The sequence below is a fragment of the Brassica oleracea genome, chromosome C1, assembly GCF_000695525.1.
Source record: "Brassica oleracea var. oleracea cultivar TO1000 chromosome C1, BOL, whole genome shotgun sequence".
NCBI classification, from domain to species: domain Eukaryota; kingdom Viridiplantae; phylum Streptophyta; class Magnoliopsida; order Brassicales; family Brassicaceae; genus Brassica; species Brassica oleracea.
Genome location: NC_027748.1, coordinates 716,806 through 736,661, shown reverse-complemented (window position 1 = coordinate 736,661; position 19,856 = coordinate 716,806). Strand labels below are relative to the sequence as shown.

Here is a 19,856-nt window from a genome sequence, read left to right as displayed (position 1 = left end):
ATAATATGATTAGTCAGTTGGGTCGAGATTTCTTGTGGGTTTGGGTTGGATTAGGTTTGTTTTTTGTGTTTTGGGTCGACTTTTCTTACTTGTTTAGAATAAATTTTATACTTTTTGGGGTGTTACTTAGAATCAAATATTTTCTTTGGATTGAAGCAGGGTTTCGTAATATCATATTCATAAACGTAAAATGAAAATTACGGCCTAGAAGCCCATGCATTAGAAGTCTGGTCCAGAACATAGAAACACAAAAAAAACGGGAAACTAAACTGATATACTTTTGGTTTTGGGCTTGACCCATTATAAGCTTGTATTGATAAGAGTTATAGAAACTGTGGGCAACCACCATTTTTTTCTTATTACATCTATATTATTAAAACTGAAGTACCTTTGGTATTGTTTGGAAACATGAATAAAAATTAAAACAAGAACTGTTTGGAAACATGAATAGCAGATTAACTACTTTTTTTAATTTACATATTTAGCCATTATATTTACAATAATTAAATACTTCCTTTTTGTATTTTTTTTATTTACAGATTCTGCCACTGTATTTAAAATCAATTTATAATTGATTAATTATAATAGTTGTTGTTTCTTTATGGTGAAAATAAAAACACAAACTGAAATATATAGTATATAACTATATATTATATCAAATACTTTTTAAACCCTATTTAATTTAGTCAATATAAAAATTTCGAGAGTTCAATTTTCAAGAAAAAAAATATATCATAAAATTAATAATAATTCTTAGAAAACTAATGCAAAAATTTAAAATTTTAGTATGTAGTTTCATTTTAAAATAAATTAACAAATAAACAACAGATTAATATATGAATAGTACAATTACATCAAATTGTATCAAATTATAATTTTTTTAATATAATATTATGCACAAATAATAAGAATTATTATCAAACATCTATATCATAAAATAATATATTTTACCCTATATGTGAATTACAAAACATAAAAAACATACATGAGATATTTTTATAAAACCAGCGGTTTATGAATTTACGTTGAACATAAGTTAAATCAACCACCCGCGCGGGGGTGCGGGTCAAGTTCTAGTTTTTATTATGAACCAATCATTACCTTTTTAACATTATAAAAAAAAAGATTACAACCAATTTCTTTTAAAAAAGATAATAACAAAATATTAGCTTTAAGTCAAACTTTTTTTTTCTTTTAAGTCAAACTTACAACCTAAATTCTAAAATAAAAACCTAAAGCTACAACCTCATCTAATCAAACCCTACCGATTAAAAATTATGGGATGCATAATTTCCTTTACCCTGTACCGAGTCGATCCGCAAGATGAACCTTAAACCAGGAACATGTGATATTTTTGTCTTTTAATGTGACAAGAAAATTGGTGGCAAAATTGTACTAGTTGATTTGTTTGGTATATGTCCATTTCAAACATTGCATCACCGCTGTTCACACAATCACTCATCATGCACCTATATTACATGTATACTTCGTGGGAATTTATTTGTACTTTTGTACCAAAATATTATCTCTTTTTTCCTTAATCCAAAATTTAACAAATAATGTAAAGTGATAATGACTTACAAAAGAAACATTTAACAAATAATTCAAAATGATAATGATTTTGACTTTAATTACAATATGACGATCTATGTTAGCGTTCGTATGAAATGGTTAAAATTTATAGATTTATCTTTAGAAGTATCCAACGAAATCCAAATAAAGTTGATAACAATGTCTTGAATTTTGGGGATACTCACTACTGAGTCAGAAACAGATTTATCAAAGTCTCCCTAGTTTATTTTATGGTCACAGCTTTTTGATCTTTATGGTGTTGATGAATGGTTCCCTCCTACCTGCTCACCACTACTACATACGCCAGATTTTATTAAGTAACACTAAAAGATATACTGACGGATACAAAACCGGCATAAATCAGAGAAAGCCCAAAATAAAAGAAGCATACAAACATATCATTTGTGTGAACTGTAGAAATATCAAGTTCTAGGATTCCCATTATTTCAGCATCTACCTGAATTTTTTATTCACGACTCACGAGAGCACAAAAGTAGCTTTTCGCATTAATAAATAAACAATGACAACAATAGAATAAAACCATTTCATTTATTCAAACTGCAAAAAGGCAAACAAAAAATGTGTTACACACACTAGGGTTTTATTGTTCCATACCTTCAACATCTTAAAAGATAACACGTAAACAAATAAGATATTTTTTTCAAAAAAAAAAAAACAAAAAAAACAAATAAGATATATAATATTCAGTATCTAATTAATGATTAATCGATCATCTACTAATTATCTTTTAGAGGACAATCAATGAAGGAGTTGATTTCATGACCCAAGCAGTTATTGTTTAGCGTCTCCGTTCCACGAAACTCGAATTCTGTCGTGTTGTTATTGATTATCTCATCGAATAGCTCGTCTTGAAGATTCTCCAACCCGGCCATGAAGAACATCTCTTGATCACCATGATCATTGTCATTTATTGTGTAGTGGGACATTTGTAGAGGTGAATTAGTACAAATGCTACTACTACTAGTGGTCATGGAGTTCAAGTGTGGGGATGCGTGATGATGATAAGAAGACGAAGCTGCATCATGATCAATATCAAGCCAAACCTTGTTTTGTTCCCAAGAAAATGATTCCAATACCGGAACCATTCTTTTTTCTTCCATGGCGAAGGATGTTATTGATGGATCCACCATTTGGTTGTGTAAGGTTTGGTGCAACGGCGGTTTCGCGTTCTCATCATGAAACATTAGGATCTGGTTTTGACTAAATGATGATCTTTTCGATGTTGTTTCCGGCTCGAGTCTGAGACTAAGTTGTTGATGAATTGCCTTCCCTTGCTTGCTTAATAGCTTCTTTTTAAGCCTTGTGTTCCAATAGTTTTTGATATCATTGTCTGTTCTTCCTGGTAATTGTGAAGCAATGATAGACCACCTTCATCAACAAAATCTAATTAATATACACCAGTTTTAAATGCCGCGTTGTATATGAAATTTCACGAATCATGGATATATATATATTATAAAGAAAGATGTATATATTATAAGAATAAGAAATATAAATAATAAACCTGCTTCCAATTGTAATGTATAGGCTGCAAATGATGTAATCTTCTTCATCAGTGAAGCTTCCATGCTTTATGTTAGGCCTCAAGTAATTAAGCCATCTCAAACGACAACTCTTCCCACATCTCTTGATCCCTTTTATGAAAATGTAAAATTGTTAACACTATACTGTGACAAACTATATTGTATATGAAACGTAATACAACTTAAAGTGGTTTTATACAAATACCGATTTTGTGAGGGAGGGCAATCCAATTGTTGCCGGTGCCATGTTTTTCAATGTAGGATTTAAGCATGGCGTCTTCCTCCGGTGACCATGGCCCTTTCTTCACCACCGTCTTATCACAGCACGGTGCTCTTCCCATCTTTTAAAAAAATAAATATATTTTCTGTTCTTACTCAATGGGGTTTGTTGTTGTCAAGGTACCACCTATCTTTCGTAGTGCTATCAATATGTATATATATATCAGGAAACTTAACAAAGAATGATGACAAGTGGATTTCTGTTTGTACGTATACTTATAGTGTGCAGATGAGGAAAAAGGTATCAGAAGAATCGGTCTCCTAAAACTCAAATAAATGTAAAAATGAATAGGGTTTTATGGGTACTTTAAGATTATTTCAAACAAGGAAAACTTTATCAAAGTAATGGTATACTAATATGTTATAAGTATTTTTAGGAAGAAAGTGAAGAAAATATATTACATAAAGAAAGATATAATGAAGAAAAGAAAAGAGACAACAAATGGCATTGTTATTCCCGCATGTATGTTATTTCAGCATCAATGTGTGGTAGCAGGTACTTTTTAATAATGGTTATGTTATAGTCCATCATATATATCCTCCGCTAATCTATTTGGTTTGATTCAATAAACAAAATTCGTTGACCAAAAAGCATACATAATCCATATAGGAATTCACCTTCCAGAGAACTAGGTGAATGAATTTGCTTATTTCTTTCTTAGCTGCTTATCGATATTTTGGATTGTGTTTTTAAGTCAAAACTGTTTCACTATGTAATTATGAATTATGTTTGAACCATCATAATCTTCTAGATGAAAAAGCAAATGGCTGACTTGACCTGAGACGCAAAGAGTAATGACAATAAAAATTCAAAGAACGTTTCATTCTTTGTATATTCCAGTTTACAAAAAAAAAACAAGTGGTTGCAAGAAAAAGTGAGAGAAAACCACAAACAAAATTTAACTAAAAGACCGTTTTCAACACGCTATTGAAGAATCAGTCTTCTCGACGAGTACAAATATCTTGACGGAGTCAAGTGATGTCAGTGTAAATTATATAATCAGTTAAATATAAACTCGTAAGCAAGCTCATACATGATACGTCTAAAATTAGATTCGTTCAATGGATGATATTAAGATGTAAACGAATACTGATTTTCATTGCAGAGAAAATTTGAACTGATCCTTTCTATTTCACGATTAAAAAACGTAAATATCCTCTAGTTGATCATGATATAGTGCCGACACATCTAAATGAGTAAGACAAATTAAGCAGGTACGACTTTTGAGTTATTGACTTAAGTATTTCAAGCTTTTTTTACTAATCCACGAGACAATTCTTGGATTAGGTCTTTTGGGCCAACAATTTACTTTTATTTACAGAAGTAAAGATTGATCGTGATCTTTGTCTTTTTGGTTTTCAAAGTAAATCGAAACTTAATGATTGAATCGATATGCATATATTCCTAGCGTTAAACAAAAGTCATTAGTTAGAGAAAATCTGTAAGCATCTGAACTTCTTTCTTAAATAGGAAATTATTCTGCTAAACTTTAGAACAAACAAGTGAGATTTCAAAAGATTAATGACCTAGGAATTGTTTTATTATTATAAGTTTGTATTGGTGTGAGTGGTGTTGTTTTGTAGACTTCGTTTCTCCTCATCTCATCTGTTAACATCTTTTTATAAACTATATATACAGATGTTAATAAAATTATATGTGCATAAAATTAATTAATAAATATCCATATTAAATATACTATATAATTATGTCAATATCATTTAAATTTAATAATATAAAATAAATAAAATGGTTGTTTTTACTTATTTACCAATAAAAATTATTGTAAATAAACAAGAGTGATTATTATGATTTATGTGATTACTCTAATTTAACTATCACTTCTATATAAATGAGACAATTTTAAGAGCTTCTAAAGGGTGTTACATGGGCATAAATATTCCCCACCAATCATTTTGCCTTGTCAGTACGGGCTGGATCTCAAACCAATTTGAAGTTCCGGCCCAACCTTACCCCATTCCGGCCCCATTCCTACTACCTCCTTCCCGTAATCCTAATCCTCCACTCTACCAAAAGGCCATCGCTTTCCAAGAATGATGTATCGATCGTAAGACATGGAAGCGGCTCCGACTCCCTCAGTTTTTCACCCTATATAAACTCCTACTCATATTCTCTGCTCAACGCAAAATCACATAAACCCATAAAAGCATCCGGCGCTGGCTATCAAAGCAGCTAATCTCTTCATCTTCTTCTTTACTTTCTCTTCAAAGATATTTTCTGGTATGAGATAGTTGATATCATGTTTAATCCACAGACTAGAGGGATCAGATCGGATCGGAGTGAGTAGAATCAGAAATATGCATGCGTCTACGGCGTCAGTGTCTCAAGCTGGAGTTGGCTCTTCTTCTGTCATCTTGAGCGAGTCGATGTCTCGGTCGCTTCTACTGTAGCGACGGCGATCATTTCGATGGCGATTTAGAGTCTGAAAAAACTGATGACATGTCTGAGGATGACGAAAAGGAAGTAGACGGTAAAGCGGCCATTGTTTCAAAGGACACTTAGATCGTGAGGGTTCTTGCTCAAATATTGTCTCTGATACAATATCTAACTTTTTCAGGTTTGTGCAGGAATATTACATACATACGATGCATCTTCAGTCAAATAATGTCTTAAAAGCAGCTACTCAAATAAGTCTCTGAGGTAAGCATTGTTTTATTTGTTAGAAGAAGAGTTGTCAGAATGTTGTGTCCTGCACACTGAAACTTTAGAGCGTGTCTACTATATTCTTTTACATCCCTTGGACTTAATAGTCTCATGTGTACAGTTAATTCAATCGGTGGTGAAGGGTGTACGTATTAACCAAAAAAGCTGTACTTGAACAGAACTGGAAGAAAGTTAAGACTGAAGAATGTACTGTTTATTAATTGTCATGCACCCTCTTTATTTTTTGCAGTCTCTGAAACCAGAAGCAACTTAAAGCGTAGCCAGACTATTGAAGCACATCCTGCTTCATTTTCTCAGTCTAAGGTAAAGTATGTTGTTCTTTTGTGAATTCATTTCAAGTCTAATATTTAAATGTAGTATGAAAAAAAAACAATATTAATGATATGTACATAGGAATGTGAATCCTTCTATTCTTATTTTCTTTGAAATCAAGAGCTTCAATGCTGGACAGATAACAGCAGAGTCATTTAGCTTGGTGCACAAACAGGTTAGGTTTCTCCACTGCTTGATATTTTCATGGTTATTTTGCATCTTTCGCTACATTTGTAGGAAATAGTTTTTTTTTTGCAGGAATACCATCAGTTTCAAAGAGGCAGGCAGATCCCTTTTTCCCAAATGCATGTTTGTAGTTGCATTACAAGTTAATTTAACTTTTGTAGTTTCTGGTGAAAAATCATAGCACATTTTTTCCCCACAGGTCTCTCACAATTTCACTTGGTATATGTTATCACTAAGCTTGACATGTTATTTGTATACAACTTAGAGACTGCTTCTGCTAATCTACGGAAATCTGATAAGTCCACACCCAATTTTCTTAGACTTTTGAAGCTTTCTGAGTTGGAGGGTTTTATGCCAGTTGGACAAGTTCTTTTGGCTAAAAATCTACAATAATACCTTTTATTAGTGGTCCAATGTGCATAACCTTATTTTTCAGTTTTTCACAGTAGAACTATCTATTTCAACTTGCCATGTGAAGAACACTATGCTATTGTATAACAGTTGAACAATTTCGAAAATCTGATTTGTTTCCTTGGTTCAGATGAGTGGACCTGTTCTCTTGCTGAAATATTTATAGTTAACGAACATAACACAGTCTTAAATTTTCCGTTCTAGAAAATTTTTGCAAAACAATTTGTAGCTTTCGTTTCTATAATTGACGTGGTTTTTAATCTCTTCATTTTTTTTTAAATGGAGCAAGATTTTTCGTAGGTGTTTCTTTTTTTGCTGCAGTGTATGTAACAAAATGGAAAGAGTTCTTTCCCCAAAGAAAATTAGAATTAAGCTCAAAAGTTGTAATGCATGTGCATCAGCAGAAGTGCTTCAAAGTTCAAATGTATCTCGCATGAAAACAACAGGTCTGTAAGACATTTTGACCTCAGGTGATGATGATGATAGGTGGTAGGTGATTTTAGTGGCAATGATAATGAGGATAGGTGGCAGGTGGTGATGTTACAGTTGGTTTGTTTCTTGGTTGTCTCGATTAGAGACACAAAGAATGGCATGAAGCTTTTGATATACACAACTTTGCTATGTAATCTTTAAAAAAATTTATATCCAAATCTAATTATATAAAAGAAGGTTTGCTCTCTCACTAGAGAGATACGTAGGATGCCACATAGAAAAACCATCTCATGGTGTTGTGACACGTGTCCCGACCGGTGTTGCGCTGCGTTTCATTTAATAATTTTGTTAAAGTACTGGGCTGCGTGTTTCGATTACCGTTTTGATACAAATTTGAGCCCAATAATTATTGTCCCATCTTGCATTCGTTTCTTCTTCCTCTTGTTGTTGGTTTCTGTGATTCACTTCATCTTCCCTCAGTAAATAGGTTCTCAGTTTTAATTCAGTTCTCATTTAATAGATTCTTTGCTTTCGTCAATTCTCTGAATCTGTAGCTATAAATAGATGTATTTGCATCTGTAGAATTTATCATTCTATTTTTCACAATCATATTAATACTGAAACTTCTGCAGATTAAGATGGCAAGCTCCTCTGTGCTCCTCATATATTGGGTGTAGATTCTGGTTCGATGTTGTAAAGAATGTCTAGATTCGACAATCTTCGATATAACTTTCTGTCTTTTGCTTTTGAGAATGAAGGGACAAAGGATAACCTTTAGTGGGCAAATTCTTAACTATGAGAACACAGTGGCACAAGTGGTGGAACTCCTTGGAGATGAGAATACTGCAACTGATTTACGATGATGGTTTGGGAAGCAATAGCTATCTTAATAATTATTCCATGTAAGTTTTCTCAACCCGTTTTAGTCTGTTTCAGCAATATATTTGAATGAACAGTATTATGAACATGGTTTGTTCCAAATCAATATTAAGTTTAAAGCTTAAAGATTCCTGAACAAAATATTCAAGTGTCATAAAGTAATTTGCCTAGGATTTCATGTCGGTTATAAAGTCTACATATTAGCTATGTTTGAGAGAATCGGGACTTTTGGAAAAGCGAATTCGAGATTTTAGAGATATGAAAGCGTCAGTAACAGACTTGGTTGCATTGAGACTAACAAGAAAGTGAAAAGCTACTGGCTTGGTCTCAACGAGTTTGCAGATTTGAGCCACGAAGAATTCAAGAACGAGTATTTCGGGCTCAAGACTGATATAGAAAGAGGCGATGATGAAAGATCCTACCAAGAGTTTGCTTATAAGGACGTTGACGTCGAAGCTTTGCCTAAATCTGTTGACTGAAGAAAGAAAAGAACCAAGGCTCTTGCGGTAAGCTAAAATCTTCAACTCTGATGTGTTATTGTTTTAATTTTTTTTCTAGATTTCTTTTTTGAATTGTTATGCAGGAAGTTATTGGGCGTTTTTGATAATTGCTGCAGTGGAAGGTATAAACAAAATTGTGACAGGAAACTTGACAATATTGTCTGAACAAAAACTCATAGACTGTGAGTCTGTGACACAACTTACAACAATGGCTGCACCAGAAACGAAAACGGCGATTCCAACAACAAGAGATGTTGTCTCATGGATTACACTTTTGAGTACATTTTCAAGAACGGAGGTGTTCGCAAGGAAGAAGATTATCCTTACTCTATGGAAGAAGGAACCTATTAGACGCAAAAAAAAAAATTATGTTACAGCGAAAAATGGATTAAATTGGTATATACTAATTCTCTTTGTTTTAAAACAGGATGAATCTGAAATGGTGACTATCAATGGGCACCATGGGCACCAAGATGTACCGAAAAATGATGAGAAAAATCTCTTGAAGGCGTGTGCTCATCACCTCTCAGTGTCGCTATTGATTCTTTTGGTATAGAGTTCCAGTTCATAGCGGTGAAAGATGTTTGAAATATTGTGTTTTGGTATATGAAGGGTGTCTTTGATGGGCCATGCGGTGTCAATTTGGACCTTGGTATTGCTGCAGTTGTGTATGGATCAAGCAAGGGTTCAGATCATTGTGAAATTTTTTGGACCAAAATAGGGAGAGAAATGTTGCATCAGGACGAAGAGGAACACTTATAAACTAGAGGCTCTCTGTGGAATCAATAAGATGGCTTCTTTCCCCCACTAAAACAAAGTGATAACATCATTTTATCTTATCTGCATTTCATCACTATCTTCGTAACAACATGAGATTGTTATTTTAATGAATAGAAATGTTGTAACAACTGTGAGCATTAACCAAAAATACGATTGGAAAAATAGAGAGCATTATTAAAATGAAAATTATTTTTGGACAACATTAAAATGAACATTGACGCAGTAAAATTTTTTTTAGTCAAATAAATATAAATTGGAAGCGAAACTAAATTAAACATATCATAACATTTATTCACATTTTTAATTACTCTTAAAATATAAATCAATAACTAAAAAGTTATAGTCACAGTAAAAAATACATAGCTATAAGGCTATAACAATAACAAAGTTTTTTTCTTTAAAAAAGATGATAATAGAGATTCAGGAAAAGAAATATGAATATATATCATTTGTAAAATATATCACTACAACGTTGAAGTAACTAACATAAACATTGTGAACCTAACATTTTTATGGTTTTAAGAGAAAAAACAATATAAAGATGCACAATAGCTTCCTTAACATGAATCATCGGCTTCCGTAACACTTCTCACACTAGCATTTGCTCTACAAACAACTATAAACGGTAGGTTTGTTGAAAGTAAAATAGAACTAAATTATAATGTGTGGTTATTTATCATCATTCTAAGTTTTCAACAAAGACAATATTCAAAACATAGACATGAAAAAGCACGATGAAGATATAACCATCAACATTTCAACCAAAATATAAGAGTTATCAAAATATATAATATATATATATGTATATATATATACAAATGTATAATTGTAACATTAAAATTTTGAATGACGTATAATTGTAATCTTTGGTACTATAATTTAAAGATTACTTACAATTTAAATTAAACTAAGTATTTTGAAATATTCAATAAAATTTAAGATTTATTATATAATTTTAAAGTTACTAACCCGCCCGTAGGACGGACTTGCCATAGTATACATAATAGTTACTCGCTTCTCAATCATTCAATATATTTATATTATTTTGTATAATACGTAATACACACAAAATAAATAATAATATGTAAAAATAATTTGTGTCTTTATCCTCCCGGCGCAAGACGCGGAGTTAATCGTATATTTGGAACCAATTGTGGTCTCCTATACTCAAGGCGTATATGTGTAAAACGGTAAAGCTGTAAATGTAAAACGACGTCATCACTTGCAATTTCGAATATGTAAAGGCCAATTAGAATCTCGGTCATATATATGGGTTTTAAATTATACAGTAAGAGGCCTAATTCCAACAGCTTGAAAGATTGTAGGCTATTATGGTTTGAACGTGAGCCTTTTTGATTTTATTAATTGTGGACCAAAATTTTACTTCCGAAACTTTTTGCCACCTAATTTCCAAATTCTCTAATGGTTCAAATTTAATTTATATATTACATTTGGGCTATGTTTATATACTTCGGCTTCATAATGCGGCCTTTTTCTAAGTAAAACTAAAGCAAATAAAGATGTAGGCAAGAGATAAAGTAAAATGATGTAGGCAAGAGATAAAGTAAAATGACAATTCTAATAATAATAACTGATAGCGACGGCTGATGTAGAAGAAGATGTGTACCAATTATCAAAAGACATTCGATGTGAAAATCACCATCAGGAGTGAGGACCCAGATATCTTGCAAGATCTTTGGTTGCGAAAAATAACAAAATTGCACTGTGTTTCTTACGAAATGGAAACTTTTTCATTTTCATCTTTCTCCTGGTGTTACGTGGGATCCATAATACCGGTCCATATAATATATTATTTTACCTATTACCCAACCAACATACAAACTTACCTAATTGTAACCACGTATCAAACAGAAAAAAGTTTAAAATAACATGACGTCTATGGTTCTGAATGGTAAAAGCAGTCCAAGCATGACAAATCAAGTGGAACATGTAGATCAAGCGAGACAAGTGCAGATCAAGCAGATCATACAGGAGAGATGCAGATCAAGCGAATCATGCAGACAAATCAATTAGATCAAACAATTATTATAGTTTTGAATGATAAAAAACAGTCAAAACACATAATATAGAAATATAATACATAAACAACAATAAATCTTGTACTAAAACCATGTTACTGCAATTTTGAAATCAAAATATGAAAACATTGAACTTTGATGAAATCAAAATATGAAAACATTGAATTATATATATACTAGTATACATATTTAAATTATATTACTATATTTTGCATAATACATACTATAAATATAATAATTTAAATAAATTTAAAATTATATGATGAAAATAGAAAGAGAAATATATAATCAATGATAGTTTTTATGTTGTTAAAGTTATAATTAAGATAGAATGAAAATATTGTATTTATAAAGATAAAAAACTATATTAAAATAATTAGTTACTTGCAGATGTCCTGCAAACAACATCAAATGTATAGCGGGTGAGATCTGCAGATCTCCTGCTTTTTCCATAAAAAGACAAGAAAAATTAAACTGCATGCAGATCTCCTGCTATTTGCAACATAAAATCAAAAACAGTTGAATGGTAAATGCAGTGCGAGAAAACTGTCTTTGTCCCATGCTTCCATTCGAACACTATGAGTATCAGTTTAACAAATCATATCAAAATGACTCCAAAATAATAAAATCGCTTTTAACATATTAAAGTTATAAAAAATGATGAAGGTGAGGTTTATTTGTCTAGGTAAGTAAAACACTCAAATATATTTTAAGAAATAATTTATTCACCATGTAAACAATACTTCATCCGTTCCACAAAGATAGACTTTTTAGTATTTTTTACACATATTAAGAAACACATTAAACTATCGTAATAAATGTATCGTTTTCTGTAATTTTCAATTTTCAATAACTTTTAACCAATAGTAATTCAATAAAGTCAATTAATTTTCTCGAATTTTACAATTTTTTCATAGAAAACATAAAAAATACATCTTTTTAAAACAAAATTTTTTTCTAAAAAATCTATTATTAAGAAACGGAGGGAATATACAATAAGTATAAGGGGGTTCGTTTAAAACGTCAGTTTCACGAGGAGAAAAAAGATCGTTTAATCATATACAAGGTGACCTAAACTATATATTACAAGACTTGACAAAAGAAAATGTTGATACCTAACAATGATGATAATAGACTATTTCGAAGGACGAAGACACGGAGAGACGCACCGACTTTATTAGGCCGAATCAAAAGCGAGAAGAAAGGTCATCGTTTCACTTTCCTCTCTCTTTTAACTTGCTTTTCACAACCACAGACACATATACTGATATACATACATACGTGTAAAACTATATCTATACATATGGTAGACAAAGCTTGCATCATTGCTGCTTGTGTTCACAAGTCTTTATAGACACGAGAGTCCATCGTCACTGATCCACTGCAGTGACTCACTATTTTCCCTAAATGTATATGTATATTACACCCCAACAATTTCAAACTCGTATACGCTTAATTGATTTGACATAACTTTTAGTAGTGAGGAATATTATATTTCTTTATAATCAGTGTAGTGTAAAATATCAATACAAAGAAGAAATATGAAACATTTGTGCATTATCATAATTCTTTGAGTTATTTTATTACTTACATCATTTTTAGCACATAATTTTAACGAAAAGCCGAGTCTGCCGAGAAGCTCTATACTAACTATGCACGCAAATTCTTATGGTATTCTCTTACTCTTAATCTAGTTTGATCAAAAAAAAAAAATCTAGTCCATCTTTCTTTTGCTAGTGATACAATGCGAACCCCAGAACTCGATCTATATATTGTATTTCATAATAGTAAATGATATATATATTCCTTGAGTAGACTTGTGCTGTCAAAGGCTCAATGATTCGTCTCTTTACAAAGTCAAGATCTCGACGTGATTGACAGAATATTTATTTATATTCCTAATAATCATGCAGTTTTATGATCCTATGAATTATTGCGATTATTCATTTAAATAAACAATCATTCCCTTTCTCTATTCTCCAATATGGTTCAACTATTCGCGCGCGTTTACATTTGATATTCGCTACAAGCTTTTAAACTTTAGAACATACGAATAGTTGATACTTTTTTTTTTAAAGGCTAAGAGTTGATAATTTTTCACAAAAAGAAAAAAAAACATTTCTGTTCTTAGATGCTCTTTGTTAACAAAAAAAGAAGAGGGGTTTGTATGTTATTTTTTTTTAACAACAGGGGTTTGTATGTTTATAAAGTTCATTAAGCGTGCAAACTACGATAGCCTTTAATAAACACACGCTTAAGACATGATATAGTTAGAATAAGTTTCTTCCGACAATAATCTTCTATATATATATATGTATAATATGTACAACTAGTATGTTTCACCCATGCTAGGCATGGGTATTCTTTCAATGCTTTTTAATAAATTCAAAATACTATTTTTTCTTTATCCTTAATTAATAACAAAAACCTCTTCTTTTAGTTTAATTTAACTTGCTGTGACCACAAATTCAATATTTATTTTACATAAAAGTAAATTTTGAATAATTGGAGAGAATAAATTATGATAACTTGATATTTTAGTATATTTATTAGTAAACTAAATATATCAAAAGAAATAATGCATACTTTAAATATTATACTTGATTGACTAAAATTATTATAGATATAAATATACTTAACTAATTATTTATTTTATTTTATTTTTGTTTTAACAAATTCACCTAGATATGCTTATATATGTTAAGCACATGATGATTATTATATAAAATACTGATCAAAATTAGCTAGTCATTTAGAAGTTGTACAAATTCAACATTTAATAATTTGTCAACTAAACATTGTTTTCAACACTTATTTTTGTTTAAATAGAGAAAGAATTATTGGTCAAGGTTTTGCATCTGACCTAATAATCAAAAATGAACAGCATGTGGGTTGAGAGTCTTCCTGTAAACTGTCACTCTCCTCCATCAATCTGCTTCAATTATCTAATAATCATATATCTTCATCTCACTTTTCTTTGGTTCCAATCTGAAATATAGAAGAAAATGAAAAGGTGTTCCCGGCTTCTTGACCTTTGATTAGAGAAAGAAACTTGTCACGTGAAGATGTGGTAACAATGATGATTCCTATGTAAAAAAAAAAACAAAAAAACAAAAGGAATTCAAAGAACATAATTAATTTCTGAGACTTAAACCCTTTATCACTTATTCATTTGCTAAACTTTACCGCCATCATCAACTTGAAGATTCGTCTTCTCAAGAGAAGATACGATATCGTCAATATAAAAATAAAAATTATGACAGAGTTGAAAGCAGCAGTTACTTCATGGGAGAAATAAACTATTTGAAACCATTTTATAAAGAACTTGTTGCAAAACTGATTTTGATGTACGATGAGAAAGTGTAGATTATGGGAAGCAATAATTTTTTTTTTTTTGCTTTTTTATTTTCGTTTAAAATAGAGATGAAATAAACTGTTTTGTCTCAAATCTTTTTAATTTAGATTTTTTTTAATTTAAAAATGAAGCTTGAACCATGTGGCAAATTAAGATTGGTTGAGTGACTTGTGCTTTAGTATATAAGAGATACATCATAATATTCCTTTTGACATTCGGCAAAAAAAAAAAATCATTTGAAAACAGAAAATCCATCCTGAGTGCCAATACTTTCGCATATAATTCAAAGTATATATTCTGATTAACGTAGATAAAAACTACACCGTCAATTTTGGTGGCTTTATTACAATCTAAACTTAAGATGGATAGATCTTTTGTGTCATTATTGTTACCCAAAACTGAGTGGATATTTAAAATGGGATTATAACAAATAAAGAAGCATCATCTGATGCATAGTTATATAAAAAGGAAAAGAAAATAAATTGAAAGAGAACGAAATAAAGAAAAAAAAAAAAAAAAAAAAAAAAAAAAAAAAAAAGAAATAAAGACATGAAAAGCAACATGTCTGGTTGGCCGCGGAGCCGGGAAGGTGACAAAAAAAAGGACCAGACAATGCTTCTATCATTCATCCAGGTGAGTTCTTCCTTTACTATACAAATTATTGTCCAGAAACTAAATACAAACTCCTCTCTCAAAAATAAAAAAAAAACTAAAAAAACTGCATAATAATAAATTTCCACTACGTATTCTATCTGATTAACCAACTCAGAAACTTAGGACATGTTTTCCACGCTTTTAAACAAAGTTATACGTTATTTTCGATATTTGTTATATGTCTGTTGTTGATTTTTTTTTCTTTTGTATATTGGCCATGTGTTCCTTTAACAAATACTTATTTGTTAGTTTTAACATTTCATTTTACACATAACGCAAAGTACATGTTTCTCAATTATTATCGGATTTTAAATATTAGGTCCCTATCACTATAAAATTACATAATTAATTTTTAAAATAAAATTATTAAGATTGTATCTTATCGTATTTATACATTAATCGATGACAAAAAAAATACAATAATCGTTTTTCTCAATTAACCCGGGCCACACAAATTGTCTTGAATAATATATTTTCATATAGTTACAAACTTTAGAACATAAGTAAACCAATTGAACCAAACCCAAATCAAATATAAAAATTAAATAAAACGGAAAAAGTAGCATCAAATCTTTTACGTATTTAAAGTTTTAAACCAAATAAATTCTGTATAAAGTATAAACCGATTACAAACTGATCCTTCTTTTACAGATGTTTCTCTCACCTTAACAAATTAGTTGAAGTTGGTCAAAAAAAAACAAATTAGTTGAAGAAAATATTTAACTCATATTTAATGTGGGCGCTGAATCGGAATTAGATACTCTATCATACCAAATCATTGAAGGGACCTACATGTCTGAAACTGACACGTGTTGAACTTGACATACAATTATACTGTTTGCGAGTTTCGTAATTGGTTGGTCTTTCTCTTTTCTCTCATGTCGTGTGGATAAGTCTGTGAGGGATCGCATGACAGATAAGATGGTGCCCAAGTGTTGATGACATGAGAACCACCACTTTAACTTCTCTCCTTTTATCTATTTTCTCTCCTAATCGTTCCCACTTTTGTTCCAATTTTCTTATTATACATTTTTTGATCAACAAACGTATATCATGCATTTTTGTTAGTTTATGTTGTAGTTGTGGCTGAGGTTTGTTTTGCTTTTCTCGTTGAGGCTTGATTAGTCCAAAGTCCAAACCTATTTTAAAAATAATCTTCCAATCATCTAAACCCCATCCGAAAAGGTATTAAAAAATTGGGGTCACACCGTTATTATATAATTTTTTGTATGTACCAATACTTTTCTTATAATATGACATCTTTTACACTTTTGTCTTTATTCTTCCCTTCTTTTCCACATTCTTCTTATTGGTTTAATTCCCCCCCCCCTTTTCAGAAGTCAATGTCTAAAAATTTTCCTACCAAATTTTGATTAAAATCATGTATTTATACTCAATGCCAAAAGTTCTTCATTTAAAATGAAGGTACATACATATACATATACACTAACATTTATTTCATGGTTTTGCACATCCAGGTAACGTATGAATGTTTATCTAAGAAATTTATAAACATATGTTGTGTTGATAAAAAATTCCGCATTTATATTATTTGGTATTCTATTTAAAAGTATTAAGTATGATATATTAAAAAGCTTATAAATTTAATAATTTGGTCGAAAAAACACTTCATTTGTTTCACAAAAATTCTTCTTCTAAAGAGGCAAATTGGCTTTTCACCAAGCTATTTAAAATCAAACTGTAAAGTCAATTCATTATATATAAATAGTTTATTCAGTAAACGTATATTAAATATGTCAACCATACTATAAAATATATAGAAAATTAATCTGGATGAAAAAAAATAAAAAGTCGCTATAAGGTTAAATATATTCCTAAATTTTTAAAATGTAAGATTGAATGATTCTTTTGCATTTATATCACACAAAGCTTGTTCATCAACTTTACCTTTCATACTAATAAAATAAAAATTGATAAATCTAGTTTTTGAATCTGATCTTTTTCATGCTCATCTTTTGTCGTATAATGTACGATTATTTTGATATGTTCTAGAAAAAAAAAGTGGGATAACATTTTAAATTTAGAAAATAAGATAGTCATGACGTATGGTTATCGGGAGATCGCCATTAGATTAGATTATCGGCCAATTCAATTACTAGTTCCTCGTCCTTGCTTTGGAAATTTTAGATATTGTGTCTCGTCTCTGTTGAGAAAATAAATATTGGATCTTTAAATCATGTCATGCTTTTTTCCACTGTTGACACCCGAGTCTTAAACAACGGTATGTGGTATAATAATACTAAGACTAATTAATTGTTAAATAATGTCATATAGCTGCTGACGTGTTAATGAGTTTGCCATACATTTTCCCTTACCATCTCTAATGGCTCACTATATTTTTTTAGAATATAACAATTTATAAAAAAAAATAGATATACTTCAATTATATTCTATTTTTAAAAAAACGATGACCAAAAAATAAATGGAATATTCTATTTACAGAGTTACCCGTTTTTACATTATTATAGATTAAAAATAGAATAATATTGAAGTATTTTTACTCTAGACTTTATTTTAGAATGGAAAAATAAAATAGAATTGAAAATGCTCTTAGGAGACAGGTCGGACCGATTATGAAAACCAAACCTACAATACTCCATCTGTTTCACAAAGAATGTCACTTAAACATTTTTTTCACACATATTAAGAAACTGATTGAAATACATTTATGTTTTCATTAATGTCATCTATTTAACTAATAACATTTTAGATAAATAAAATTATTTATAAAATCAATATTTTTTACAATTAATATTGAGTTAAAAATAAATATAAACTGCATTAGAATTATAGAATGACACTGTTTATGTAATAAGAAAAAATGGTAAAGTGATACTTAATATCAAACATAATGATTTATTATTTGTATGCAATTCAATTTATTTTCAGCCCTTTATTTAAATGTGTGCAGCTTGTCCAAATGGTTAAAAGTTCTCATTAACTCGAATACAAACCTATATCATCCACATTCTTAGAATATTCTAAAGTTTCAATTATTGTCTTTTTTTCAATTTCCAAACGACATAAATACCATTTGAATAAGCCAGAGAGATTTTTTATGGCAATGTTTGGTCCAAAGGCATCATCAAAAAGATCAGAAACGAATATTGAAATTGCATTTCTAACAAACAAGAATTTGATCCCAAGAAAAAAAAAAAAAAAAGAGCACTTCGAGTTAAAGACTGCACTGGTGTTCCAGGAAAAAAAAAAGACTGCATTGTTTTTAATTTAGTAGAAAATTTCGAAATTTTAAATTATTTTGTTCGATTTAGATGCAGCTGTAGTTGAATTAAATTGAAGAAATTAAGCACATATCTAATTTTTGATCAACTAACATATTTTTTTAATATCATGATATGGCTTACCCAATTCAAAAAAATCTCAAATGGATAAAAGGAGATGGCACAGACAAATAAACCAGTAGAAATAAAAATAACCGAATTATTGTTTTATCCAGGTATTCTCACAGGTACGCTTATGTTATTTGTGAATTATGGGTGACCTGACTTCTCTTGGTTAGTGCTAAGAAGAACAATTAAAAACCAAAGCCAATGAAACGTTCCACGTCGCCTTTCTTAGTTAAGTCCTTCAACACTTTATTAATTTTGTTTGGCAAACCGTATTCATTATTATTTCCAAATATTTCCCTTAAATGCATCCGTTTTCTACTTATTCATTCATCTATGAACTGACGAGGCGTCTTGAACTATAAGTGACTAGGTATGGAATTATTGAATTACATAGGTAGTCGATAAAATACACAGTGAAAATAAAAAGCAAGTAGAATTCACATTGGATAATTAAGCACCCAACACATCGACCAGATCAAGAGAACCAAACCTAAAATGAGAAAGTGGAGATCAGAATCCAAAATCTAAACAAAAGAAATTATAAGAAAATAAAGGGCCAATGTGTAGTGTGAGGGCTGAGGAGGTTGGAGATTGGTAGGCAAGCTGACATGTTACCCATATCTGCCTTGTTCAAGCAAAGCATGGAGTGGGAGACAATTCATGTAGTCTCTTAGTTAAAGTCTCCCTTAATCACTCTAATTATCATTACCCCATCTCTCTCATATACTATATTTTTCATCCATCTCCACCCCATGTATAACGTTTTATACTGACTTTGTTTCACAAACAAATATTTCTTATATAATTTTTTTAAATAGGAATAATTAAAAACCGGTTCAAGCTTATATCTAATAAACAT

The 19,856-nt window shown here is 30.4% G+C and overlaps 1 protein-coding gene and 1 pseudogene across 1 annotated transcript; one reads left to right on the top strand and one right to left on the bottom strand.

Annotated features, from left to right (window-relative positions):
- Positions 1-2,136: 2,136 nt before the first annotated feature.
- LOC106298117 (transcription factor RAX3) lies at positions 2,137-3,579 on the bottom strand. Its single transcript, XM_013734208.1, has 3 exons — positions 3,322-3,579; positions 3,098-3,227; positions 2,137-2,961 (listed from the first exon to the last, which is right to left on the bottom strand). The coding sequence occupies exons 1-3, from the start codon at positions 3,455-3,457 to the stop codon at positions 2,310-2,312; spliced, it is 918 nt and encodes a 305-aa protein (XP_013589662.1). The 5' UTR covers positions 3,458-3,579; the 3' UTR covers positions 2,137-2,309.
- Positions 3,580-5,853: 2,274 nt separating this feature from the next.
- LOC106328577 lies at positions 5,854-9,609 on the top strand (annotated as a pseudogene).
- Positions 9,610-19,856: the final 10,247 nt, after the last annotated feature.

What these genes read in the sequence shown, in the direction of transcription:
- LOC106298117 (XM_013734208.1), bottom strand. Translation starts at nt 3,457, where the DNA reads ATGGGAAGAGCACCGTGCTGTGATAAGACGGTGGTGAAGAAAGGGCCA. An exon ending in TGCCCTCCCTCACAAAATCG is followed by an intron (nt 3,228 to 3,321) that starts GTATTTGTATAA and finishes TTTTCATAAAAG; the next exon opens with GGATCAAGAGATGTGGGAAG. An exon ending in TACATTACAATTGGAAGCAG is followed by an intron (nt 2,962 to 3,097) that starts GTTTATTATTTA and finishes TTGTTGATGAAG; the next exon opens with GTGGTCTATCATTGCTTCAC.